The following is a 19,803-nucleotide window of genomic DNA, read 5'->3' on the forward strand; positions in this document are numbered from 1 at the left end:
CTTGGCCGATCATATTCACATATTTTTGTTATGTAAGTACTTAACGTTATACATTGTACTAATTTCTATTTATTTCAGCATCATGTGGCAAACGCTTCTTCAATCATAAACTGATTAATTCTTAAGTATGGATTATATATACTTAAAATTGTATGATTATTCGTAATACTTACACAGTTGGATCATTTTTAACTTATTAACTAGGAATCGAGTATAAATAGCACGGTTCTGTGTCATGATAAAACGTTAACTTTTTTGTTCTTGTTATTTTCTCGTTTTTCCTTTTGTTTGAATTAAAATTATAACAGGAATAATTTTAATAGAGTTTAAAAGTATTGATATCAGTTGTACATATTAGGCTTTATTACAAATCAAAATTTTCGGTCTGGATATCAGTAATGAAAAATAAAAAGCCAAAACTTGTATTTCACACAGGCTAAAACATTGTAATCAACGTGGCATAACTTTGTTCTCAATCAAGTGCAAAATAAATTTATTTACGGAAGAATATCCGTTCATACAAGAAATATACAGATACTCCGTAAGAATATTAGTGTCATACATTGTGACATGAACGCACTCAGTATCCTTAAATGTTCTACTTTTAAATTATAGTTTAACTATAATACAAAGTAATAAAGCAGAAAATATTAATAATCATGTTTTAAACCTTGTTAATTACTTTACATTGGCATATCGAGACTTTCTACTGTACAAGTTGGCAGTATGATTTTCCGTAAGATTAGGCAACAGTGATGAGCTGACGTCCAACTGATTTTTATCACACTGTTTAAATGATTACAAAATGTAGGACTGATTTAATGTGCATTTGATTACCTGAAATGATCAAACAAAACCAAAAAGAAAAAACCATTTCTCACTAACAAATAAGGAAACACAATAATTTAAACATAATTTATTTCATATTGTATTTTTCTATAAAATAGTATATACAACCAAACAACGGTGCTTGATTTTAAAACACTCTTATTGTCACAAATTATACATATTTTTAAACCGAGCGTCATATACATACATCCGTAAATATATCAAAATAACAAAAACCCGTGAAATAATATAATGTATTAGATCATATAAGACCAACAGCGAAAAATAAGTTGTGCGCCCTGTTAACAACACGTCTTTTGTACGCATCATAATGTACTTTTTTCTTGCAATATATAAACTAAATATATATCAAGTATGAAACATTTGACGAACTTATTTACTCGGTGATTAATTCTGAAATAGTATGAATTTGTTTCTTGTAATAAATCTGATAGTTTATCGGTACGTGAAATCAATATTTATGGTTGAAAACTATAACATTGATAAAAACAAAACAAAAACACTTTCAGTGTTATATTGTAAAATTCCTAATAATATGTAGCATACAGCATAACGATACAGTAAGTAACAATGCCATTTAATTTACTTAGTGGTCTGTGTGACTGTTGTACTACATGTACAACATATTTGTTTACAAAGTGACATTAAGCCCTCTAGTTCAATATTGTGTATGTGAAAAAATCAAATCATGACCTCATCGACTTTAAATTTTACATTGAAATGAAAATGAGTTTACTGAAATTACTAAACGAAATGGTTAAAATACACTATGAAAAAAGAGAAATCAACAATCAACATATAATGATATCAATAATCAGATGAATGTAATAGCGAAAAGATAAAAGTACTTTCAAAATGAGAGGTTATTCTACATGTAATAGTGTAGATCAGTACCCTTAGATGAACAAATGCCGATCAAGGTCACGTTCATTTCATATGCAATAAAAGATCAATTAATTCAAGAGCACTTTACTATCTACGCAATAAACACGATCAAACGTGCATTTGCCACTTCTGTTACGTCAATCCAAACGAATACAGAAAATTATCATAATTTCACCTGCCGAGTACACGTGTATGTTCTACGTTTCCTAGCCTCTGGTACACAATCTCACGTCATGATTGAATGTGCTAACACAATCCAGAATTTGAAAATTGTTGTCAATAGTTGTAACACTCGTCTATACCTAAATGAGCAATGTACACAGAAAACAAATACGTAGAGCACAACAGTTGACGTCGTAGCACACGAGGTTGCAGGTGCGTGCTGTGTTATCGTTCCTACAACAGATAGAACACGGCAAAAGGTAAACGCCAAAATATTTGAATCATTTGTATGCAAAGGAAATAACGTTTTTCTTTGCTTGTGAAAATCTACTTATTAGTACTACTTATCAATTTCTTCGTCGATTGTTATTTATTGAAAATGCCTTTTGCAAAACCTAAATACATTTTGTAAAATTTCCGATATTGGTTTTAACAATGATTAAAAGTATCATCAAAAATCAACATGTGTTTTTGACGTTCGAAAAAGAAAATGACAAAAAAATTGATAATTCAGATACATTAAAACAATATCACAAATATGATGTAACTGTTCAATTTATTTATTACATTCGAATAAAGAAAACCTCTACATAAACTACATATACGAAAAGAAATGAGTTTCATGATGTTGATGATTTTGGATGAGAAAGGTAAGTATTTGGGATGCGAAAGAGTTCGCCAAATGGCCATCAATACAATGCAAGTGTATACAATTTGCATTTTCTAAGTACCTATGTATAACTCAATGTATATTAAGCATGTCAAAAACATATATAATAATAAATTATATAATTTGATAATATCTTAATTTAATTTCTATAGAAATAATGATAAGCATGTGAGAAGTTTTGCATCAGAAAATGAAAAATGAAAAATGTGTTTACAGTCTCGCATGCATGTCGCTACCCCTTAATACCTACTTTTATCTTTATCCGAACTTTCACCTGTGACGTCGACGCTAAACTGTCTCGACATGGAGTCCGTCGTCCTACATTCATAAGTCCCGGCATCGTTTGCTACTGCTTGTTTGATTGTCAAATTACTAATAATAGTATTTGTGACATATGATATGTGTTTTGTAATGTTTATTCTTCCAGACTTGTCTGATATAAGTTTCCTATTGCCCTTGATCCAGTCAAGGTCATCTGGTGCAGATTTCCCACCTGTAGCCTTACAAGATAGCAGTAATGTTTCACCTTTCTTCATTTTCTGACGTCCTGTTATCACGATGTCTGTAATTAGACAAAACGTTTCACTTTGCCCATAAAATTACGTGTAAAATAGGAAAAATAAGATAACTGTTCATGTGATTGTCATGCTAAAAGTTCTTATAAATCATAGTATCGGATACATTGTGCCAAAATTCCCTTTAATGTATTAACAGTATTGTCTTTACTTTTCATAGCAGTTCTGAAGCAATCATAACATTGAATGATTTGATTTGCTTTATCTATGTCACATGTTATTATAAAGTTATCTTTTGGATATAAATTTGCAAAACTATTAAGACCTAATACGGGCAGAAATGTAAATAACTATTAAATAAGCTGTCTTTTTAATATTTCAAAGGAACACATTTATCAACAAGTCCCTGCCTATAAAACATTATTGGTAGATTTAAATTTAATATTTATCTTTTATTAACAAATATTATTTATAAATAAAGCTTTACAAACACCTATTCTTAAAAATACAAGTCAAAATTACCTCTCTTTGCATATGGTCTGTCTGAAAATATAGAAAGAGACATTTAAATTTAATGCATAAATATTAATTGTATTAACTATTTTCTAATTGTCGTATGTCATACTACGATTTTACGATACTGAGACTAACATTTTACTCTTCTCTCAAATCATTCGTTTTTCTTACTCATTTCTCTGTTTGGAGATTAATGTTAAAAATATTTATCGGAAAATCGACAGACGAAAAGAATGTACGACAGGGCATCTGGGGTATTTCAACAGTAAAGCCGAGAAGTCGTCAAATAACCTTTTACAACATTAGTTAAATTATAAAATATATAAATTATTTTACGGGAGCTGATAAAGACAATAATTTTACTTTTGAGAAAAAATTTAACATACTAATAAGTTATTACGAGGTCATCAAAATGTTAACTCCGGGTAAATTTGAAACTTTAATACGAATTCATCTCTATATAACACTTGATTATTCTATCATAAATAAATGTGATATACCGGTATTTAAACTATGATTATTTATTTAACGGAAGTCTTACCCACTACGATAACCCGTATTAGTTTACGAATGTATTTTTCCTTTGTACTGATTTGACATTCATATATTCCAGAGTCGTTGTGTTGAATATCTTTTATAAGCAGGTTCCACTCTTCTTTGTCTGGTATATGATGGACCTGATAACGATCATCTGGAACGTACGTCATTTTTCCAACAGTTAGCGGATTAGGATACGTTGCTTTACGCCACACAACCTATTATGCCATACAGAAACTCGAAAATGAGGAAGGGATATATGTGAAGCGTACAAGAACCATAATTGAAAGATGCCTACACACAATAGGAGTTAGTAGTAGAATTAAATGAAGTGTTATTGTCATTATCGAACAAAACATCATTTAACATAAGACTAAATATTACAACAATTGCACTTTCCAGTACAGTCAATTAAACCGAGCCTGCAACATTTAAAATTTTGTCGTTTTGACCTTTCTTTAGGGATTCAGATTTTTTTCTATTCTAATCAACTTGCCGTGCAAAATATCAAAATATCTAAGCTCTGTCATTTTAATTTGACGCATGTAGACTTAGATGTGTTTTATTTTAAGTAATTGTAAACCGGGATAGGTTAAACTGATCAAGCATGCCATATCTTATTTCTCAGCAATGGGAGAGGAGATGAACTTTAAGATATGTTTATTACTAAGCATCTATAAGATACGGTACAATTCACTCTAAGACGGAGACATTTTAAAACCATTAAAGTGAGTTAAAGAATTATTGTATGTACATAAGGCAATTCTTTATGCCAAACATTTTAGAATTGGCATTAATTGTGAAACAATAAGACTTAAATGTGGTTGTTTTTTTAAAGTTTATCTCTTTTGGGAGCCAATGTTGATCCGAGAAAGCCAGGACATATATTTTGCACGTTGTCTTATTATAATGCTACAATAAATTTTTAATTCCCGTCAATCGGTTTAGATATAGAACATGCACTATTTCTTTCATTTTATACAGTCATGACTAAGAGGTTGACCTCGATTGAAAAGGCCGAACCAGTTGTCTGAAAATATGGCTGCTGTTTTACCTTGTACGCCTAGAGTTTATCGGTTATACATAGACACCAGATAAAGATATTTTCATAAAATTAAAAGAAATTACGTTAGAAAACAAAACAACGTACTGTTCTGGCCCCCAGGTTTTGTATGGAACAGTATAAAACTGCCAACGCTCCCTCTGGAAATGTGTAACTTGACTGTGTATCTTTAAAAGATGGAAGTTGTGCCGGGGATTTTACCTTTGACCCAGAAACTGAAAATAAATAATAGATATTCTGATGATTATTTGTTGTTGTTGATAATCATTTTGATTATGATGATGATGATAGTAATGATTATAATGATGATAACGTCGACGACGCTTTGTGAGCATAAGACACGCTATAACATTCAGCGTCGTCATAGCTAAGAGAAAGTATTGGTTGCACATAAACAATATATTTAAAGTAGAATATGTATCGCAAATTCAAACAATTACATTACTTGTTTTGATATCAATCACATGCGCAACGAAACAAATAAATACATTTTACCGCAATAAGTGTCATAACTGTAAGACAACGTTTACACATCAAATTTAGTTAGGGCGTCACGTGATGACTTATGTTAGTCAGCTAGCTACGTGACAGAATAAATCAAAATAACCACCTTCAATGTTTTATTAATGTATACATTTTTCAAAAGATCATTTTTAAATGCAACATATTTTAGAGAAAGACTGTTTGTATAACAAAAACGCTTAGACAATTACAAATTCCGGGTAAATATAATCCATAAAATCATTATGAAGCTTTTCCAAATGTCCCGGTTTTGAAAATCAATTTGTATATTGTACTAAGATGTAATAATACTTATAGAACAATTTCTATTTTCCAATAAAAATCAAAGTGAAGCAGATGCAAGCTTAAATTTATGTTGAAATAAAACTGTTTTATATCTTAAAACTATATTTTCACAATGATTTGAAATATAAAATAAATTTTATTGCATTTTCAAGTAAGAAAAACATAACACATTCCGTCGTTAATACAAAATGTCAGTTGGTTTACTGTGATACTGTTATGCAGAATCTAGGGTTCGTGTTCCAGTTTGGACTTCTACCGTCGGATGAATAAATATCTCCAGTTAAATCTACAGTTTGGAAAGTGTTTTAAAAAGTAGTAGTAAAGCTACGCTGTTCATATTAAGAACTTGATAAGTGCATTTTCAAACATTATGCAATAAGTGCGTAACCAGTTTAATCATACATAAGTAGTACAAACTATCAATTTCACAATTATAGAAATATAAGTTTCTTTATTTAGCGTAATGACATAGTCGAATCTGATCAATTATAATTACATTATCATTAAATTGAAAAGAGAATAAAATAAAGACACTAAATAACATAACAAAATCATCATGTACAAGATTACAAATCATAACATTTTTGAAGAACTTCGTAAATTTACTCTAATTTATTTTTGTTCTGTTGATAATTTTATCTATACCATAAGTTTCAATCATATGTATTGATATAATATCTCGAGAAATTTGCTGCAACATTTTCATACCAACGTCTGACATTAAAGAGAATTTTACAAGGATATATTGTATAGTCCATATCTAGTCTTACTACCGCACATATTTCATGCATCTACGCAAATTGACATAGGAAAATTTATTGCAATCCTTCGCATATCATTTATTGGTATCACGGATAATGTTTGTATATAGACATAGGAAAGTAAGTTTTAGATAAGAAAATAGGTAGCATGGAAATGTTAAAGAACGTATAAACGGCAAAATTGACAGCATTGCAAACTCGGATTGATTGCAAGAGTACCGAGACAAATGTACTAAACAGAATCTACTGTCCGGACCTCTTAGCATTGTAACAAACAGAAAATGTTTACATGAAAAACAGTGTCAAATTATAAGTCTTGAAAAACTCGGCATAGGTTATCCGAAGTCAAAGATATATAATACATCTGTGATCTAATAGTATTTAAACAAAATGAAAAGTAAATAACAATCAACTTTAAAATTAAACATTATAAAATGTAAGCGACATAAATTGGATATGTAAAAAATAATTTGCAAAAACATGTATGCACTTATTCAATAATTTGTTAGACCTTTTAAATTCTTCAAACTAATCTTTGGCTTCTAATTTTGAATTTGATAACTAAAACTTTATCGATCAATTTATTGAATAAGACAATAATGATATCTGATTTATATTGCCACTTAGCAATGACAGATTGTCTGAATAAAATATTATTTTCTAAAGTAAACAAGTCAAGGTATTTTAGCAGTAAAATGAAATAATTATGTGTACATATTGCTTTCAATCTCTTTAGTTATTTACAAGAAACAGACGCCAAACTTTGCATTGAATACTGAACATATGGTTTTTTACAGTTGTTTTGTTTACTCGAATCAAGTGAATGGGCCTTGCGATCATTCCAAGAGCAAATGAAAATGATATTCAATATTAATATATTGTTTTACGGTCTTTAAGTTGAGTTATTTCTGGTATAAGCATCTGATTTAACCCGTTACTTCATGAGCATTTTGTGAAAAATGGCTGTTTTCATTGAAAAGTCTCCCGTTACAAGTTCAAATTGCTATAATACTATAAAAACTGCTTCAACACTAATCAAACTTGGCACAAATGTTGACTGGACTATTGCCCTTGCAACAACATGCTCAGGCTTAAATTTTCTGTTACCATGGCAACGAGGGGACATCTCAAAATTGCCAAAAATCACTATTTTGCGTTGATTTTTTCCATCAAAATTGATTTCAAAGTGCTGCAACTTCTCAATGGATTGAGACAGAGTCAAATGCTTTTCAGCGTTGGTTACACGTTACCTTATGATCAATCTGGGGTCATTTACAGCCTCTCACAAGTCCAAAATTTTCTTGGCGATGAGGGGGACTCCGCCCCCCTTCAAACACCCCCAAACAGAAGGGGGCACATCCCCCTTCTGGCAACCCCCTGATGTATCTTTTGGTTGGGGGGCCGCGCCGAAAAAGAGGTCACTTTTTTTAACAACATTTCTCAAACAAAAACAAGTGTTTGGGGCCTAAATAAGGCATTTTTTCATCATTTGAGACAACAAAAAGGGGGGGGGATGAAAAAGGCGTTAAAAGGCGTGTATATGAAGTAATGGGTTAACAGAAAATGATGAAAATACTTGAAATGACCCTAAATCGCGTTTTTTCATGTTTAAACATGGCCTGTCATATAAATTTGATGAAAAATTGTTGTTTTGTAGATTTTTTTATTTTTTTCATTAACCCATTACTTCATGAGCATTTTGTGAAAAATGGCTGTTTTCATTGAAAAGTCTCCCGTTACAAGTTCAAATTGCTATAATACTATAAAAACTGCTTCAACACTAATCAAACTTGGCACAAATGTTGACTGGACTATTGCCCTTGCAACAACATGCTCAGGCTTAAATTTTCTGTTACCATGGCAACGAGGGGACATCTCAAAATTGCCAAAAATCACTATTTTGCATTGATTTTTTCCATCAAAATTGATTTCAAAGTGCTGCAACTTCTCAATGGATTGAGACAGAGTCAAATGCTTTTCAGCGTTGGTTACACGTTACCTTATGATCAATCTGGGGTCATTTACAGCCTCTCACAAGTCCAAAATTTTCTTGGCGATGAGGGGGACTCCGCCCCCCTTCAAACACCCCAAACAGAAGGGGGCACATCCCCCTTCTGGCAACCCCCTGATGTATCTTTTGGTTGGGGGGCCGCGCCGAAAAAGAGGTCACTTTTTTTAACAACATTTCTCAAACAAAAACAAGTGTTTGGGGCCTAAATAAGGCATTTCTTCATCATTTGAGACAACAAAAAGGGGGGGGGGATGAAAAAGGCGTTAAAAGGCGTGTATATGAAGTAATGGATTACGAGCAATGCCGACAGAGATGGCATTGTAGACTTGGAATGACTGAGTCTTATACATATATAAAGTGTTAGTACATATCGGTTTCATGACGATTAATGACCGTAGCAAATACTAGTAATTCATTATAATCACACTGAATACCAATATACTTCAAGAGCTCCAGTTTTTCTTTGTGAAATTAACATAACAAGACTTATAATTATCGAGTATTAAAACAATGCTGCATTGATGTATTATTAGTGGTAAAGGTATCACCAATGATATTTTTTGTTTAAGCATCCATAATTTGCATTAAATAGAGCATTTGAAATGAATATTAGTTCCTGAATGTTTAGACACGGCTTGATTCTAGGTGATAGTAAATGCCTTTAAAATGTAAAGACATATTTCACAGTATATGTTACGAATAAACTTAAAGGCACATTAAGGCTCCGAAATGGCTACTGTACAATATATGCTCTTAAGAAAAGAAAACACGTGTCTTATATTTCTAAATAATTTAGACGATGTTAGAAGAAAAGTTACGCTTACTCATAATTAGTCATAAAAGAAGCACAATGTAAATGAAGTTGTTTTTTTACTTCTTTACAAAATACTAAATCACTATATCATAACTAATTGTCAAAAAAGCAAAAGCCATTAATGTCACAAATGTGTTTCATCTCTGAAACTTTTACAGTACATGCGTCTTTGAAATCAAAACTAGCATTTTCAGGATAAATTAGGTAAAAATGTTTCATAACATAGTTTAAATAATTAAATCATCTGTTTTACAATTCCAAGTCCCGTTTGTCAAAATATATTGACTGTTATTTAAAATCTTGTAATTAATTTATGTCAAATTATCTCCTCATTTTTATTCACTAAAGAATGTTTTGAAATTACCTTATCTTTCATTGCTTATTTATACTTCAAACGAATTTCATTATACTTATCAAAAACAAAATTGATTAACAAACTTATCAAGGAAGTTGCCTATACCCTTAGCTTAAAACATATCGTGTATTTATAAATCATATATAATTATAATGAAGTATATATTTATTAATATAGTGGAAATGCTAACTGATTTGATTTAATCATTGTACAGTTGATGGAATGCTTAGAAACGATATTTTCATATGTCTGATAGAAATTAGGTATCAGATGCTTCTATTAAGTATTTTTCAAGATGGATATTTTATGCATACCCCCATATTGGTCGGGGGTCGTTAGCTATAACAAGTGACTAAGGCATCAATTATCTTTCTGATCAGCATGTTGCTGTCAACATCATAATATAAAATACTTATAAATGATATAGCATATTGCTAATGGACATATCATACGTATTAATACAGATAATATCTAGACGACTGGCATTCTTTACAGATTAAAAACATTTTGACCAATGAAATGAAATCTATCTCACTAAATGTTTATCATTCCGTATGGAAACGTTCAGGTTGTTATCAACCAACTAAACACTGGCAGGAAAGGTTTTCTTATACCAATACATAAATTAAAATGAGACAAACTTCAATGAAATAACTGATTCTTGTAAACACGTCAATGTATATCATTTTTATTGAATAATCCGAGTATATGTATCTCCTGGCTCCAGCAGGTGAGGTGGTTTTGCTTTAAGTTTGCAACATCCGAGGTTAGCCAAAATCATATTTCCTATTTCCGCACCATATGAACTTAGTTGTGTTCGTGCGCCGTAAAAGCAAACAGGACAAAAGTAGTTATATTGATAATATATAATGTCTTGACTAAACTAATTCATATAAATTGTATCCTTATAACAATCAGTAGGACAAATGGCATTTAACAAGTCTATGGGTTCTTTTACGACCTTTATTGAAAGCTTTTAAACCAATGAAAACAAAACATTAACTAAAGGTATGCAATATTATACAATTATTGACTAGTGAGCCATTGAATATGATGTGATATTCACCGGCAGATGACATATTGACCGAGGCGATAGCCGAGGTCAATATGACTTTCTGCCGGTGAATATCACATCATATTCAATGGTTCACTAGTCAATAATTGTTTTATTATATGAATATGCTAAGAATTTAAAAAAAAACACAAATGTACAACCTTATATACATGTACAAATTTTACCTCGTTGAAGCGCGGGAAAAAGGACGCACGTGTTAGGCGTGCAACGAGTGGTACGCGAACGCTGCGCATACAAAAATAATTCAATTTTATACTCATCATTGCGGTGTAGCCTTTAAGTATAATAGTAAGTAATGGTATTTTAATCGAGAAATATGCCATAAAGAACAAAAAGCGACACTTATTTTTTTTAATTTACACGTGTAATTAACAGTCTACGGTGTATGATCATTGAATACGAGTCTCAATCTATTTTTAGACTAGGAAAATTCAATTCAGCCAGTGAATGTGATACTACACCCAGTGAATATGAGTTTATAAAAAGTTCTGTTGACTACTGTTTGGACCAATGAAATGGCAGCTATATTTAGTTCATATAATAATATCAAATATAGCGTAATGCACGTCTATAATCTTACACTAAATAATCGTGAAATACAGCCAGGAAATTACAGAGCTTTCTATATGATTAACAAAATAATCAAACATTGCATTATCACATTTTAGATTTATGATCATGTTTATATTCTTTAGCGCCTCACACGATTATTTTCCTAAGATATAAGTGGGAAAATAATTAGCTTAGATTATGTAAACATGAAAAAAGATAATAAATCGTTTCTGATGAATAATGAGATTTGGACTGTATTTTACAAACCCAAATATCAAGATTGAGTGGTTAAAGTATTATATGATTGGTTTCATTAAACTATGGCAATCTTTTCGAAGTCCACAACGTTTGATGGAGCCTGATCATGAACATACTGGAAAGTGCAAGCTACTATCCACGCAAAACCCTAGCATCGGCTTAAGCAGTATTTAAAACATTTGAAAATCCGCAGATGTGTTCATATTGCAGTGATAATGTAACCTTCAAAGTAGGACATTAATTAGTATAGCCTTAAAAAACTGAACGGAACTTTACCAAAATAAAGTCTTATTACATTCGAGCTTCCTTTAACTTTCTGATATACATAAGGAACATTTAAATTACATAACTCTTATCCTTAATATTTCATTTATTCATGATTTTTTTCCGTCTAGAGGATAAGTAAACTTTTAAAATTATTGGCATGCATAGATGAATTTTTTATTTTCACACCAATACTCACATCAAAACAGAAATCAATCAAACATCAATTATAACATCAGGCAGACATCTATTATAAATCTAAAATGATTCTTGCTATTTATTTTCTTTAATAAGTGAAGCTTTTAATACCATTCATTATTAATGTAATGATATAATTTATATCATATGCAATGATGATATTAATTGATAATACCTTCAATTAATCGATGAAAATCTGTGTGTGCAATTTTGCAGTAACAAAATAATAGGCAAATGTTTACTATGATGCACAATTTTAAGACAAGTATAAAATGATTTATTATTTTTTACCAAGATCTCATAGTAGGAAACTGAGTAGGCTTGAAGGAGCAAAGAAAGAATGCATAATCCAGGCAAAAAGTCATTAATAGGAAAATGTTTTATAGAAGCTATACCAACATCTCCAACGAGAAAAGTTCATCTTAATTTCACATTTGTTCATGTTTGCAAAGTATTTAATAAGTTACACCTGCATATATTTTTTTCTTGTTCAAAGTCAATGCTTTTTATGACGAATTGTTTTGGCTGGACATGCACATTTGACAATTTAATATTTAATGATATTTTAGCTAAGCATTCCGTTTAAGATATGTCTTGCATGTAGCTTGTTAGTTTAAAAAAAATACATTGTTCCTATACAATACGCGTTCTGATTCTTATAAAAAAAATACTCTCCAGATTGACTGCTTCTTTTGACTAGTTTCTCGTTAAATATGCGCTAATCTAATCTTCTCGACATATATATGTGACCTTTTTATAACTTTGAACTCAATTTAAACATTTTTTATCGGCATGTATACTACTAATACGACTGCAAAACCCTCTGTGATTTCTAAAGCTACTGAATAATTAGCCCTATACGATCTGTCAATTTGCGGATGTCACTGGGACAAGCTTGATTGCTGATATGTAAATATCTTGTTTGTTCCACATGATCAGTAATTAGGAGAGATCATGCAAACGTCATTGAACAAATTAAAAAACTGTCAGACAATCAGCCAGCACCAAGGGTTTTGCTGAATTTGAAATGCTGTTTGTAGTACTCCTATTTGAAAGAGAAATACACTGTACTTGAGGGGGAAATATCACGTATGAGTGTTCAAGTCAGCATCGAAATTTCACCTTCGTTCAACAAACAATCCCATTTAGTAAACATGAGTTGGCATGTTTCGTATTTTGTAAGATATAACATGTTTTCATAACTTGAAATGAATGCTACAAAATATTTTTAAAAAACTTCATTATAACACTCTTGAAATTAATATTGTTTGCAGCAGAAAAAAATAACTAGATATATAAAGGGCAATATCATTCAAAACAACCTTTACAATTAATTTTATATGAAATACATTCACTTGTAAGTAAATATACCCATGTACCGTATATTTTCGTATAATTAAAGATCATTTACTCCTGTTATCAGCTTAAAGTCAAGAAGTTGTTTCTGCAATTTAACAACATGAATCATTTATATTTTATTACAAATATTGCCTTTGATAAAGATGTCTAATATACACGTAAAACGGTTACCAATCAAACATGGGTCGTCTTGTGGAACGATTATTTCCGATTTACACGGAGGAAACGTAAAATTTTCCAAAATAATTAAAACAAAATGTGTTATACATATTGATTAACACAGGACTGATTTACACGGATTATATTAGACAGTACATTCAGGTACATATGTCTATAAATCTACAATAATATTAAAATTGAATCATAATATTCTGGCAGCGTAAATATTTATAAAACCTACAGCTGTTTTATGATGAATTAATGATTTCCGTTCTGCAACTCGTATAAGAATTATTTTATCTGTATATCGTTTTGACGAAATAAAATTTAAAGTTTGAGGTTACTGAAATGCTTAAATATGAAATATAGGAGCAATAAGTATATAAATAGTATATAAGTATATATTAGCCGCGTCATTACAAAACCAACATAGTACGTTTGCGACCAGCATGGATCCAGACCAGCCTGCGCATCCGCGCAGTCTGATGAGGATCTATGCTGATCGCTTACAAACTCTATAAGAAGTAGAGAAACTGCGCGAATGCGCAGGCTGGTCTGGATCCATGCTGGTCGCAAACGCATTACGTTGGTTTTGTCGTGACGCGGCTCAATTATTAAAATGCTTACACAAGTAGCAGCAACAGTATCATCACCATAATTATCATTTAGTTTAAGTTTAAACATATTTTATTGCATTTAATACATGTTTACAAATATAGCATACAAATAAAGTATATATATCAAAATGCAAATGGGTTGGGCAACAAGTTCTCACAACATTAGATTAAGCCCTTCCCAGAAATTAATTTTACAAAAGAAAATACTTTAAGGCAACAATGATTATTTAAACATGCATATAAACTTAAAAATATGTATTTCATTTTTGAACAGTTCATTTATTCATTAAGATTTAATGTACAGTTTTGATTTTGAAGTGCGATCCATCCACAGGTTGCCATCCCGATCTCACTGTAGTTGTTAAAATTGTTGAAGTTTGGTTTTTGGGGAAAGATTGGTAATGAATAATGTTATTTAAGAACGTTAGATTAGAACAAAAAAGCCAATGTAATTGACGAATTTTAGAATAAACACAAAATGAAAAGTCAAATATTATCAAAACGATGAGTTGTCTTGATAAATTTTTGAACTGATTCGAAAATGACAACGTTATCTTCGTATTCTAAATTTTCACGACCGAACAATAGTGTATCAATGTTTAATGGATGGTAAGATCGAGTTTCTCGAAAGAGTATTATTCGTTGTTCGACGTAACGATTACATTTGAAAAAGAAATGCTCGGCATTTTCAATCACAATATCACATTGACAAAAAGGGTCTTCGCGCAAATGGTTATTATATAAATCGTTATTTAAATTACTACAATTATTTCTTAGACGTGTATGCAATATTGATATAATTATCATTAACAGCACAATCATCATCAACATCATTCTAATAGCCGTAGTAGCAATGGAAATCTTATTTTCATTAATAATTAATATTGTTTCGCTTTTATTTTTATTTTTGCTTAAAGTTATTAGCTAGCAAATCAAATTTTGTAAAGTTACTATGCAGAAAGTTACTACATACATTAATGAATGGAGAAATAAAGAGCTATGTCACGTTACAAGTATCTGGTACAAATATGAACAGTTAAGCACATTACAAAGTATATATACTAGCTTGTCAATGTATTACGTTTCCCGTGCTGGTGTGTGGAATTATCGTAATTGGTTGGGAACAAAATTATAATTTTTGATGATAACTTGATCTTACTAAATTGCAATACTAAAATTTTCAAAAAGGTATGTCCGAGTTCAAACGAGATGAGTCGGGGATAAGTGAATACATTTGTATGTAGAAAATGACGACTTTCATTTAATTGTTGTGATTAAAATCGAATCAAATCGAACATTCCCCACTTTTATAGGGTTTTTTCCCAAATAAAGTTAGCCTTTTAATCCAGACAAAATCTATATATATAAACTTATTTATTCGACGTTTTTCTTACAATAAACAACAAAAAAAGTCCAGAAATTTTATTAATAAATAAAAATTATTTTCTTTTTTAGTTAAAATACTTTTGATCTTACATGCAAATGCATATATATCTATATCAGATTGGATCGTGTGTTTTGTTGGATTCTCAAATATGATTTTTTTTCTTCATATTTATGATCTTAATTGAGTATCCGTTGCATCTACTAAGTATTTTTCAATATTGTTATATTATACACGCCCGGCATCAGTCAGGGGTCGTTAACTATAACAAGTGACTCTGGCAAACTTTATCGTTTTAATCAGCGTGTTCATTTCAACATCACGTATAAAATACTAATAAATGATGTAGCATATTGTAAATGGATTTATCAAACAATACGTAGATATTCGTCATTAAGGAGTTGCAGTTGTAAACATTGGGGTCAGGTATTTTGCCGGCTTAGCGAAAAAAGGTATAAGCAAATACATTATAATAAATATCATACCATTTATGCTAGGTCTTAAATCATAGTAAGAGCAATTCAGTATTTTTATTCATTGATTTATACTACACTTTAATGTTATAATGAAAATTGTGTTACTTGGAATAAACAAGCAATTACCGCAAAACGCGCTATTTGTGAAGTAAATAACCAAACAGTTATTTAAGATTAATAAGCCAATGCTTTTAGTCCCTCAAATGACTATTTGTTTAAGATCTAAATGAAAAATAAATTAGTCATTGTATATAGTAAAACAAAGATAATGGATTAATCACGATCTATGTATTTTAAGATTTGAACTTTAACTCAATTATTTCAATTTAGTTTAAGAAAATAATTCTTAGTAATAAAAGAGTTACCATAACAGTACCGTAACCTTTCAAACATAATTATGTTGGCTGATACACATTCCAATTAAAGCCCTACAATCATATTAAGGATTGTAGACAAAATTTGGATTGTAATCTAGAAATGTTGTGCAGCTTTTCTTTATTAGGTATAAATGGAAAGGTTATATGGAAACTTAAGTGGATAACATCCCGAAAGTGTGTGTTTCTTATTAAAGTACCAGCACGAGACTATAATAATGCGTGCCAAGTCATGCCTCATTTATAAAGGCAAACTGAAAGTCGTAATATGACTATTTCAGTTTTACGATTTACTCCAAAATAAACCAAAAACAGAAGATGTAAATCATAGAAAAAAAAACACAATCATTCACTTAAGGTTTTTTAAGACTTATTTCAAAAACGTTACGTCGAGGACAATTTTTGAGAATATTGCACAATTATCGTATTAAGAAAATACTTTTATTTGCCAAGCTTTGCTTCTTCAAAGTTGTCGTCAAAAATCGTTATTATTTCTAATTGTTAATAATTTTTATCATTTAGATTAAGGCCTTTTGTTGTTTCTAGTTCCTAGAATTGTTCTGATGAAAACAAGATTCAAATTGAATACTAGTATCATTATACTTCTATTTCTTTACGATTGCATTAATTTTGTAAATTTTCCAGTAACTTGAAGTGTTTTTCTTAATTTTTTGTGCTTTGGTTTTTTCGTTTTGTGGTCTTATTAATACACTCTTGCTAAGATTTCCAACAATTTAAAGTGCCTAATTCATTAACGATATTCTTGAGTTTTCTTTTCAAATATTACAAAAACTGTTTTACAAAAATGCTAAAATAAAACGTATACTGTACAATGCTTATCTGTACTTTGTATTGTACCGCCAAAATGTTACTTGGTGATGAACATGTATATGTTTTTCGGAAAAAAAAGAATTGACTTGACTGGACACTTGATTCTATTTCTTTGAACGATATTTGGATAACATTTCGTATTATGCTGTACATGTAGCATTTACGGATAATGTAGATATTTCCATTAAAACCTAGAACTGCACTGTAGCAAAACATATTACATAAGTTCAAGTGATCTTAGGAGATTTAACTAATGACAAATTGTTCAGATATTTTATAAACACTTTACCATGTTTAAGTGGTAAACGTTAATGTTTTTCAATAAACAATAGCTAAAACAAATTGAAAGAGAATTTCGCATATTTTTCTTCAGTGCTTCTTAACTGCTTTTGAATTTCTTAGCACAATGATAAGCATGTTGAAAAAAAGTATTACTTACTTGATTTCAAATAATATAGATATTTTTCACATTTCTCTTCAAAATTCAAGAGCATAAACACAGCAACTTCGTATAAACAGTTGATCATTTCAAACAGCTTTGTATGTTTGTAAGAATATACCGATGTTAAAGTTACAAACTCTATAATGACAAAGTACACATTCGTATGTAAGTATATATATAAACAAATGTTTATCCTTACATACGAAATATACAAATGTTCGCGTATGTTAAGAAACAGTTAAAAAATATGGTGTTACAATTATGTATGCAAATGTTTATAATATTGTATGTAATTTATGGGTTTGTTCAGGGGTGATTTTGGAAATGTGTGGGATCGCTAATTCTAACGCATTAGTGTTGAGAATTGAATACCGCTTAAGTCGGTGCTTTTCCAGATATTAAGCGGTATTAAATCTCCAACATGCTTAGCTTATTACAATTATTATAAAGTTATTCAATTACTTACTTTCATGTTTACCCCATTTTACCTTTAAGTTTATGTCGTAACCTTATTTGATTTTCGTACCTAGCTGAAATTAAGTTTAGTTTTCAATTATAATAATAAAAAAAATTAAGAGAGCAAGTACGAACAATTTAACCAACGTCATAAATGTTTCGGGAATGACATCATCGTTGGCCATGTTATTTGAAAATAAGAAAAAAACTTGCTTCAGTTTACTCTGATTTGCCAGCAGATTCATACAAGTATCTTAATATAGGGAATTCACTGTCAAGCTTACGTAAACTTGAATTTACTTCGTATAATCATAAGTTTTGTATCTGACATTGTTTCTCCAAAAAAAATATTAAAAAATGATTTGACCTTTATTTAATTTGTAAGGGGCTCATGAGAACATAGCAACCTTCAGGATTTTCTTTTAAGAAACGACATTATACATTTTTTTCTAAATTAATTACATGAACCTTGTTCTACATTAAGACTCGATGTATGTTAACCAAGAATGCAACGTTTTGTTAACGATTAAACAAAACTGAGGAAAATCAATGGTTTTTCCACTGTTAACAAAATAATCAAATACTACATTATCTCACTTGAGATAAAAGATCATGCTTATTTTCTTGAGAACCTCACACGATCAATTGTAGTATGATAATCAAGTTTTATTATGTAAAACAACGAAGATTGATTGAATTGTCATGTCGAATGAAAAATGAGATTTCAAAGAATTTCCAATTAAGTTTATTTCTGAACGTGTTAATTATCTAACGTAATAGATATATTAGGTGTTTCCTTAGCTGTACCACGATAACATAGCCTAAATGTCTCCGAAAAATCGTAGTCTACTTATAAATTTCTATATTGAAGTAATTGATCAAGTTTGGATTTTGAATTAAAGAAGAACTATGAAAGATAAAATGTTAAAAATTCTAAATGTAAAGATGCAATCACCGTACTGTTTGTATAATAATTGGACTATACAACATATTTTATATTCTTCATTTTAGTTAGACATACAATTTTTAGATGTAACTATACAACTACTTTTTATTTCACTGATCCGCCTTTCTGTAAATGTTAAGTAAATTGGCATCACTCTCTGATAACTCAAATGAAATTGGCAATACCACAAGCACACCTTCTTTGGCTTTTATTAGACTTTTCCAGTAACGAATTCCTGACTTCGTTTTGCATGCAATATAAAACAAGTCGTGCAAGTAGACTTCGTCTATTCATTACCCCTGAATTAATGAGCTTTTGATACCTGGATTAGATTGTATGATATAATCAAAATTATAATTATGAAAAGATATAACATACTAATCATCGCTACATCTGGTGTGGTTTTGTACAAAAATATTCTGCATCAAATATATTAAAGTGTCCCCGCTCTCTTGCGCCGTCTTTCT

General features: G+C 30.3%; 1 protein-coding gene across 6 annotated transcripts in view; it reads right to left on the reverse strand.

Moving 5' to 3' along the window:
- Nucleotides 1–901: 901 nt before the first annotated feature.
- Nucleotides 902–19,803, reverse strand: part of LOC132758132 (lachesin-like) — an 83,878-nt gene continuing 64,976 nt past the window's right edge. For all 6 annotated transcript variants that reach the window (XM_060749659.1, XM_060749677.1, XM_060749669.1 and 3 more), the window contains exons 3-7: nt 5,285–5,412; nt 4,139–4,352; nt 3,604–3,624; nt 2,817–3,128; nt 902–2,130 (exon numbers count right to left, since the gene is read on the reverse strand). In XM_060749659.1, coding sequence (XP_060605642.1) covers nt 1,961–2,130; nt 2,817–3,128; nt 3,604–3,624; nt 4,139–4,352; nt 5,285–5,412 — 845 coding nt within the window. In that variant the 3' untranslated portion in view covers nt 902–1,960. The remainder of the gene's footprint in view (nt 2,131–2,816; nt 3,129–3,603; nt 3,625–4,138; nt 4,353–5,284; nt 5,413–19,803) is intronic.

The sequence above is a fragment of the Ruditapes philippinarum genome, unplaced genomic scaffold (genome assembly GCF_026571515.1).
Source record: "Ruditapes philippinarum isolate M1 unplaced genomic scaffold, ASM2657151v2 ctg416_1_1_1_1, whole genome shotgun sequence".
Classification (NCBI taxonomy): Eukaryota; Metazoa; Mollusca; class Bivalvia; order Venerida; family Veneridae; genus Ruditapes; species Ruditapes philippinarum.